The sequence below is a fragment of the Prosopis cineraria genome, unplaced genomic scaffold (genome assembly GCF_029017545.1).
Source record: "Prosopis cineraria cultivar Desert tree isolate PC_DT_omini unplaced genomic scaffold, ASM2901754v1 PC1597, whole genome shotgun sequence".
NCBI classification, from domain to species: domain Eukaryota; kingdom Viridiplantae; phylum Streptophyta; class Magnoliopsida; order Fabales; family Fabaceae; genus Prosopis; species Prosopis cineraria.
Window position 1 is genome coordinate 20,688 of NW_026556922.1, and position 9,174 is coordinate 29,861.

Here is a 9,174-nt window from a genome sequence, read left to right on the forward strand (position 1 = left end):
TACTATCTTTGCTACAAAATGTAAAATATTCTTTGAGAGGCTGTATTGTACGTTTAAAAATGTTATTATTTTCAAAGTGTAATTAATATGTTTTTTTCTAAAATTATTCTCAATAAATAAATCATTCTATATTTATTTTCAAGTGAAGCGTCATATTAAATAAGGTATGAGACAATGATGTTGGTTTAAAGATAATTAATTAATTTATTGAGAATGAGATTTAATTTTTTTAATAGAAGGAGTAATAAACACGATAAAGGATAACAAATGTTAATGTAAAAGATAACGGCTCTTGTCCAATCAAGTGGATTAAACATTCAATTACCACTCTTTGTATATATTAAGTAAGTTTAGTTTAAAGGAGTATGCATTTTACGTTCTGTGCTTGAGAAAAATTAGTCTCCATTGTCGTGCAAGATAATCTTCATTTATCAATAAAGAAGAAAAACACGAATAGCTTTATGAATTATTCTCCTGGAAAAAAAAAAAAAGAAAGGGAAAAAGAAAAAAGAAACATGCGGGTTTTGTGATGAATAAAGTTGGGCTCTCAAATTCCAAGTCCTCTGCACATGGACTTACTTCAAAGATATTTTTGCGTGATCAACATGCTAATACTGTGCTTGCCAAAATATACAATCTCATGTCCACACATAAAGTATATCTAACCATTTCCCTGTATGATTTCTCAAAGACTAGCTATTTCAACAACATATTCTAATCATGTACGTCTCTTCAATGGTTCACAACCTCCAAATGTCCTCCGTGAAGCTGTACGTAGTCAAACGTACATCAACTCGGTGGTGAATTCAAAGAAGGCAATGCCTAGAACTGTGTTAAAATATGCTCCACCATTATGGAAACATTGATAATAAGAAAAGGAGATGAGAATATAGGAATGTGCTTTGATTAGAAAAGAAAAGGAATTTGCTAGTTGCAGCCAAACACTGGACTGGGGAAACAGAACATTCCCAAAGAGGTAAATGGCCAGTCCCTCAAGCAAAATAGAATTCCATAATAGGATTTAGTGCCCACATATAGTATTTCACCTGTCACCTTTCTCTCTATATTCCTAATTTCGCTCACTTTTTTCCTTCCTTGGCCTTTCTTTCTGCACAAGAAGAAATCCCAACCCCATTCCCACCTTACACAACAATCACACTTTTCTCTGCTGCGCCTCTGCGTCTTTATATTATATATAGAAAAGGGGGTTCAAGGGTGGCTTGGTTGTCTCTCTCTCGTTCCCATCTCATTGGCGGCGGCGGTAGTGGTCTGAAGAAAGTTTCAGGGGAAATGGGGAGAGGGAAAATTGAAATTAAGAAGATAGAGAATTTAAATAACAGGCAGGTCACCTTCTCCAAGCGACGCAATGGGTTGCTTAAGAAGGCCAAGGAGTTGTCTGTTCTGTGTGATGCAGAGGTTGCTGTCATCATTTTCTCTAGCACCGGCAAGCTTTATGAGTTTTCTAACACAAGGTGCATAAACACGTACATTGCTTTTTGGGGTTTTGACTTTTCCAGAGCACGAGGTTTTTTAGAAGTTTGATGTTTATACTTTGATGGATTTTTTGGGGTTTTAACTTTTGATTTTGTTGATTTGCTTTTGATGTTCATTCTTCTGTTTCCTTGAACTTGAAAACATGCAGAGATGGCGTTCTTATTTATACTATATTGGAATCGGAATTCTGTTATTGAGAAACTTTTTCTGGAAGAAACTGGAAAATTCTAGGCATGTACTGAACTAGTTTCAATAATTTGTGTTTCCATTAAAAAAAATTTGAACCCAATTGCTTTTAAGTACTGTTCGATTGGTGAAAAGAAGATGGCTCTTGATTTGTTGTCTATCAAGAGCCAAGTATCATATTTGCCCTTGACAGTCTCCTTTTAGGGGACTCAATGTCATCAGTGAGATTAACAGAAAAACTTATAGAGGACATAGCATACTAGAGCTGGCATGGAATCATTTGGTATGCAACACCTATTATTGAAAGTGAAGTGTGCATCTTTTGTGTTGAAGAATTTCACTTCAATATACAGAATTCTGTTGCGTTGCTCTCCAAGCTAGCCATGAACTAAACTCTTGTGTGTGTGTGTGTGTGTGTTTGTTTGGAGCACTCTGACCCATCATTTTGTTGCTTGGCATTTTCTATGGGAAAAAGGTGGCTCTTTATTCTTATGATCATCAAAAAGTTCATTTCATTTGTGAAGCATGGAGCACACCCTTTCAAGATATACCAAAGGCGTAGAATTGGATTATACAGAGCAACCCTGTGATGTGCCCCCAACTGAGGTATGTGACTCTCACACCCACACTTTCCTCTAGTTGCTTTAATCTTGAGTGATCATTCTCTGTAATATATTTCGTTTCCCTCTCTACTTTTCTTTTCTGGCTAATTACCGAAGTGCTATTTAGTTTTGTCTAGTTCTCACCTCTTCAATCAAAGCAGGAGACTGAGCCTGATACAAACCTTCTCAAGGATGAAATTAGAAAGCTTCGTTTAGCATACTTGTAAGTTATTCTGACTTCTGAGCTTGTTTACATCCCCCCCTTTTATCTCTAGGTAAGGAACAGTGTTAAATGACTGAAACAAGTTCCAGTAGATTGTTTTGTTTTTGTGGTTAAGAAAAAGGGAGCTATTTTGGTTCTTCTTTCTTGTGAAAGATTGGTTCAGGTTATTTTAATGATGTTATTTTTCAAATTTTGCAGAAGAATGATGGGGAAGGAGCTTGATGGGTTGAAATTCAAAGAGCTGCAGAACCTGGAAAATCAATGAGTGAAGGGATACTATCTGTTAAAGAAAAGAAGGTAAAGATGACAAAGATTCAATAGCCTTCAATATCAGTATGATGACTGATTCAGTTAATGAGATCAAGTGTGATATGATATAATTCTCGCGTTCTTTTCAATATTGATGGGAGAAAAAAGCAAGTCGGCACCTGTTTCTTTGTGGAAAATTAATTTTCTCAAACTTTTACAGCTTAGTATGATGATTTTTTTTTTAAAAAATATTGTAACAATAAGGCTGGTGCATGAATGTGCTATAAAAATCCTAAACCATTAATTGTATACAAAAACTATTGCAGGAACAAGTACTTCTAGATCAGCTTCGGAGGTCCAGATTACAGGTACGTGCCAGCACTGTCAATTTTTTAATCTCGTTTTGATAGTTTTAAGAGAAAATCAAGAATTTACAGATAATTTTGGCATGACAGCTTATAATTCACATTTGCTGTGGTACAGTTTTGTTCACCTTTTGTTTCTTTTTTTAATTTCACAAAAAAAAAATGATATGCAGGAGCAACAAGCCACGCTGGAGAACGAAGCTCTGCGCAAACAAGTGAGAATCAAATCGGACTTGATAAAGTGTAGATATATATGTGCGTTTTGTTATCAACTCACTAAACTAGGGCCAATTATATTTAATAACGACGTTGATGTCTGGGAAACAGATTGAGGAGATGCAGAATAAATCAAACACAACACACTTTGTATATGTGAATGCCTTTGATAGCAGGTTCTCCATCAACAACTGTTCCAACCCCATTTTCCACTGTGCCTCCCATGAAAGAGAAGACCACTCTGACACTTGCTTGCAGTTAGGGTACGTCTCTCAGTTTTCTTTGGAATTTTTCTTTTATCTTAATATCATCGAAATCAAAATTGGCTAACGTAATATTCAGAAACGAAGTCATGGTTGTGTGGTGTCTTTTAGGTTGTCAACAGAATTTGGTCGGAAGAGGAAAGCACTGAAAGTTGAACCCGGCAGCGACTCTCTACGGAGTCAACTGGCCTCTGCGTCGGAAAACATTCCCTAGTTCTTCCTCTTCTTTTTTATTCTATTTTCCTCTTTTTTAAGTATTTTATGTTATAGTCACCTTTAGAGAAGGTTATAGTAAAAGGGCTAATTAGTTATAAGGTAAACCTGTATATATTTTACCTAGATGATTACATGTTGACCTGCATGGTCCATCGTTTTCAGTTGCCAAACTAAAAAATTCCAATCATGCTCTATTATTTTATAAGAGTACGACGCTACCATGCACCTTTAAAAAAATAAAATACTGGGGTATGTAAATACCTCAATTTTCACAATATATATATGTGTATGTATGTATGTTACAAAAGTTATCTTATATTTTAGAATGCATTAAATATTTTATACTAATACTTAATCTTTTGAGTTTTGATGAAGAGATATATAGTATTTACTGTAACTATGACAAAATTAAGAAGATTATTCTGACTTGATCAATTTGAGATAGTAGATTATTAGAATTGATTAATTAAGAAAAATTAGTATTAGAAGTCATCAACTTAGACTTCAACTCCAAGAGATTGTGATTATCACCGAGGTAATCAACCACGTGGGTACCATTTAATTAAAAATAATCAGTCGAACCAATTAACGCCATGACGTTATAAATTGGTTAATTACTTCCTGGTCTCATCTCATTTGAAAATTTGAAGTTTCTACCATTTTATAAAGTGATTTATATTTTTATATATATTTTAAAAAAAGTCAGTTCTGTGGAAAAGTGGTAGAAAAAACCATGACTTTGAGATAAGAACAAGAAAAAGTAGCTCCAAACTTAACCATAGATTTGAGACCAGAAGCCATTTGCCGGAACTTTTTTCCAAACAGGAGTTTTTATTTTCCATCCAGCTTTTGGGTTTGACAATCATCATTTGCAAGCCCAGAAGCTCGCATCAAACATAGCCTTAGTCTGAAACCAGAGTTCCCCTCTGGTTTGCAATTTTGGCATAAGTTGCCCAAAACAAAAAGAAAATTTCTCACGACACCCGTGCTTCATTTTCTTGAAGGGAAAATGACAATTAGAGACCCATGAGTAGATTAATGATAATCCCAAACCTTAAATTATTGAAATCCTAAAAATAAATCATAATTCTTATTTAAAATTTTAAAAAATGTGAAAAGTTAGTTGAAAAATTTATTAAATACATTCAAAATTATTTATAATATTAGTTGATAATTTATAAAATCTATTAAAAATCTCAATTTTTGTTGTCAATGTAAAAATAAAGCACTTGAAAAATAAGTAAATACATATAAAATTATTTGTACCGCTAGTTGAGAATTTATGAAAATTAATTGTGAATTATAAACTAGTCACTTATGAATTTTGGTTGTTGTCAATATATGATATCAATTGAAAAATCCACTAAATAATATAATTCAAAATTATTTACAACGTCAATTAAAAATTATAAACCAATAACTTGTATTTTTTTTTATTGTTTGGGAAATCATCAAAAAATAAAATTCATTATAAATCTTAAACCAATTAATAAAAAATAATTTATTATAAGTAAAAATTATAATTTAATATTAAGATTTCAATAAATTAGAGTCCGTCAATAATGTTTTTTGGATCTCTAATTGTCATTTTTTTCTTTTTTTTAATTAAAAAAAAAATGAAGACAATTGAAGTACGGAATCACCCAATCGTGTCCCTCTATTTTAAGCAGTCGATGGCTAAAAAATTAATTACAATTTTCTATGATCTTCCAAGAAGCGTGATCATAGGACACCGGTGACTCACCCCCAAAAAGACAACTTTTACAAAAGCACTTCCGCAAACAGGAACGGTGGTTCCTAATTCCTATCCAAGCTGCGTGATTAATTGCATTGCATACAAACTCTTTCTTTTGAACTTTGTTTTCTTTTTTAATCAGAATTCGGTTTACTGTGCAGATCTTAAAAGAAGATTAGCAACGAAATAGACGGTGATGCTAATCGAAAAGAAAAGACAACAGAGCCAACCAGACGCCGAAGATGAAGTCAGAAACAGTCACTAGTGGTTATAATCGAGCCTCGTGGACAAAATGACGTTAAAATAAATTAAATATGTAACTGGGCAATACAATGTTCATGAAACTGAATGTATTAGTTGAAGAATGCAGCGCATTCACTGGACAGTCCTGCTGGGTTTGGAACCGTCCTTGCTAAATACGGCAAATTAATACATTTTATTCGGGTCTCTGACGCACTCAGTCGAATAAATAAAGAAAAAGGAGAATTTCAGGTAGGGATTACATTGAAGACTTAATTTTTTATATGGGTTTATAAAATTTTAAAATTTTACTTTAGCTTAGGAAAAAAAGTCAAAAAAATTTTGATGGTAAAAAAATTAAAATATCTTTCACTTGTTAGGCATAAATACTAGTTATTAATTTTTTTACTTTTACTTGTTAATTTTTAAATATGAGTTACAAATTACATTAGAAGATATGTCAATAATTATATAAAATTTTACACTGAATGTTCAATCATAAATAAAAACATCAATTATTAAATTAATAACTTTATTTATTAATTTTTTAATATTAGTTGTAAATTTTGACAGTTTTATAGTTTACTAACATCAATTATAAATTATTGACAAGTCTTATAATTTATAATTGATGTTAGTAAACTAATAAGTAAATTTAGTAAACTAATAATTAATCTTATTGATTGTCTGACAAAAGATATAATTTATAAGTGATATTGATAAATTAATAAGTACAGTAAGAAAATTAACAATCAATAATTTTGCATGGCAAGTTAAATATATTTTAATTTTTTTTTATTTCTTTTAACTTTTCTTTCTTAGATTAAATTAAAATTTTAAAATTTTTATAATTAAATTTTTATGGTGGTTCTTAATTGAAATTTTCTTTCAAAAAATCTTACCATGGATTAATAAATAAAGTAATATGGTAGTAACGCTTTAAATTTTAAAAGCACACAAAAATAGCAGTAGCAAAAATCCTACTAGAAATGAGAAATTAGAATGGATGGATGCATGTAAATTAATGATGAAGTTTTTTTTTTTTTTTTTGTGGGGTCGTGGAAAGAACACACAATAATCAACATCGTTAGACCGTGCTTCCGAGTCCTACCTCGCTTTCTTCCTTTCGGCCTGCCTCCCGCACGCGCGGCTACCTTTTTAAAAAAAAAAAAATTATATTTTTTCGCAGTATCTTCGTATGGCATTTCCTTCCCGCTTACTTTCCACCCTACACGCGTGAAGGCACTGGTGATATATGAAGTGGATCAGGGGAAAGCCAATTGTGCAATTAAATGGCTATCAACGGAGCAAACACCAACCAAAAAAGTTACATCTCGAGGCCTACAAGCTCGGGATGCAACATATCATGCCATCATCAATCAGCTTAAATAAAAAATTAAAATGCAAAATATTCAGGAACTTTTTCTCCCAAAATTCCAGACATTCTAAATTTTTTAAAAAAAAAAACATTTTTATCCTATCATTAAAAATCACAAGCATTGTCTATTAATTGAAATTTGATCAAGAGGTAAATAACATAGTTGCCTTATAACTTTTTCTCTGGAAGCGTTGGGTATACTGAACTTTTATTTGAAACTTAGTTGCCTCAAAACTTTTAAAAGTGCAGCAATTTTGCTCTCACTTCCTCTTCATTATCCTCTTTTTCCTTCTCCTCTTCCTTTCCCACTAGGAAGCTCTCACACTATCATGGATTTGGATCCAAATGCGAGGCTAGAAAAAATGTGTGTCTGAGATTTGCGAGCCTCACAAGAAGTTTGTTACTCACCGTAAATGCACAGGTTGTAGCAAGTAATATAATGAAAGTAAATTATCATTTCTTAGAGAATTTGCTTAAAAACAATGATCAAATAAAAAACTAAATGAGTTCAATTAAGTTGAACCAAACAAAATTAGGTGAACGTTAATGTAGCAAACTAAATTAAAATTGGTAAATAAAGTAAATAAATTGATTCATAGATTTCAAGCATAAATTAGGACCTAGGATTATTTACTCCCTTAAATCTCATAATACCAAAATTACCTCATCTCCTAAATGCTTTTAATAAAAATAAGTGTTAATCTAAAGTTCTAAAAGATACATAGACAAGTTCTCTCAAGTCATGAACAAGTATTTAGTTAAATTAATCGCTCAATCTCTTATTACAATTAATAAAACTTAATTTTAAATACCAATCCTAATATGGTTATGCAAGGTTAGCAAGTATATTTTTATTTTACTAGCAAAATTATCAATTCAACATGCAAATATCAAGTTCTTGTACTACTTTACTCAAGTTTTATACTCAACTTAGTCTTTTCAAACATTAATCCAGTGAACTCAATGTCTAAATAGTGACTAATCACTTAGAAGCATTAAGAAAATAGTAAAATAAACACATAAATATTATTAATTACAACAAGAGAGGAGGAACATAATGTTAATCCACACAAGAGTTCCAAATAGCTCTAGAACAAAGTATTTAACTACTCATAATCATCCAAAAGATATAAATACACAAAATATTTGGACCCATGTTAGAATACAAGAGAGGAAAGGGATGAGGAATGGAAAAACCAAAGAAAATGAGCTCCAAATGTCTTCAAAATTTTTTTCTAGGATCAAACTCTTCCAAAACCCAAATCATAGCACATAAAGCTCCAAATGTTGCTCGAAGTCTAAAGAATGCCTCTGGGTCGAGCTCCTTGCATATAAGTATTCTATCCAACCAATTTTAGATTAATAAAATGCAGTATTTTTCTAACAGCGGCAAAAATCACGACTTTGAAATAACTTTTGTAGTTTGACACTATGAAGTGCTTAAAAGCGTTCGAGTCAATGTCAGAGTTCATGAAGTCGTCATAGTTGAGTGAGATAGAATTATTGAATATAAAAGAATAGAGCTTCCACATAGCCGAGTTCATGTAAATTGACTCAATAAATAGTTTGTTGTTTCTAGGTATATGTATGAGTTTGGATGATTTGAAATTGCATGCTGCTTATGGAGTTTTTCTTGATGTTGTCATTGATGTTAATGGAGGTGTTTTTCTATATAGGTGGTTTTTTTAACAAAATGTTGCATGGTTACATGTGGCAATTAAAGTCAAAGTAATAATTAATATTGATGACAGGGCAAAATTACTCTCTTTTTGAAATTTTCAAGGCAAAAAAGTTTCAAACAAAAATTCATGGTACCCAGTGCTTATGGAGAAAAAGTTTTTAAGATAAATATATCATTTAGCCTTTGATCAAATTTCAGTTAATAATCAACGTTTGTGATTTTCAACGGTGAGCAAAAAATGCTCCCCTTTTGAAATGTTTGGGGGCAAAAATGCTCCAAAAAATTATGGTGCCAAGTGCCCATAGAGAAACATTTCAGAGCGTTTT

General features: G+C 31.8%; 1 protein-coding gene across 1 annotated transcript; it reads left to right on the plus strand.

Annotated features, from left to right (window-relative positions):
- The first annotated feature begins 1,200 nt into the window (after window positions 1–1,200).
- Window positions 1,201–4,035, plus strand: LOC129300451 (agamous-like MADS-box protein AGL18). Its single transcript, XM_054939029.1, is given in 9 exon segments — window positions 1,201–1,472; window positions 2,205–2,286; window positions 2,444–2,505; window positions 2,704–2,765; window positions 2,768–2,802; window positions 3,081–3,122; window positions 3,293–3,334; window positions 3,447–3,598; window positions 3,710–4,035. Coding segments are annotated over 9 exon segments (762 nt in total). The 5' UTR covers window positions 1,201–1,290; the 3' UTR covers window positions 3,813–4,035.
- Window positions 4,036–9,174: the final 5,139 nt, after the last annotated feature.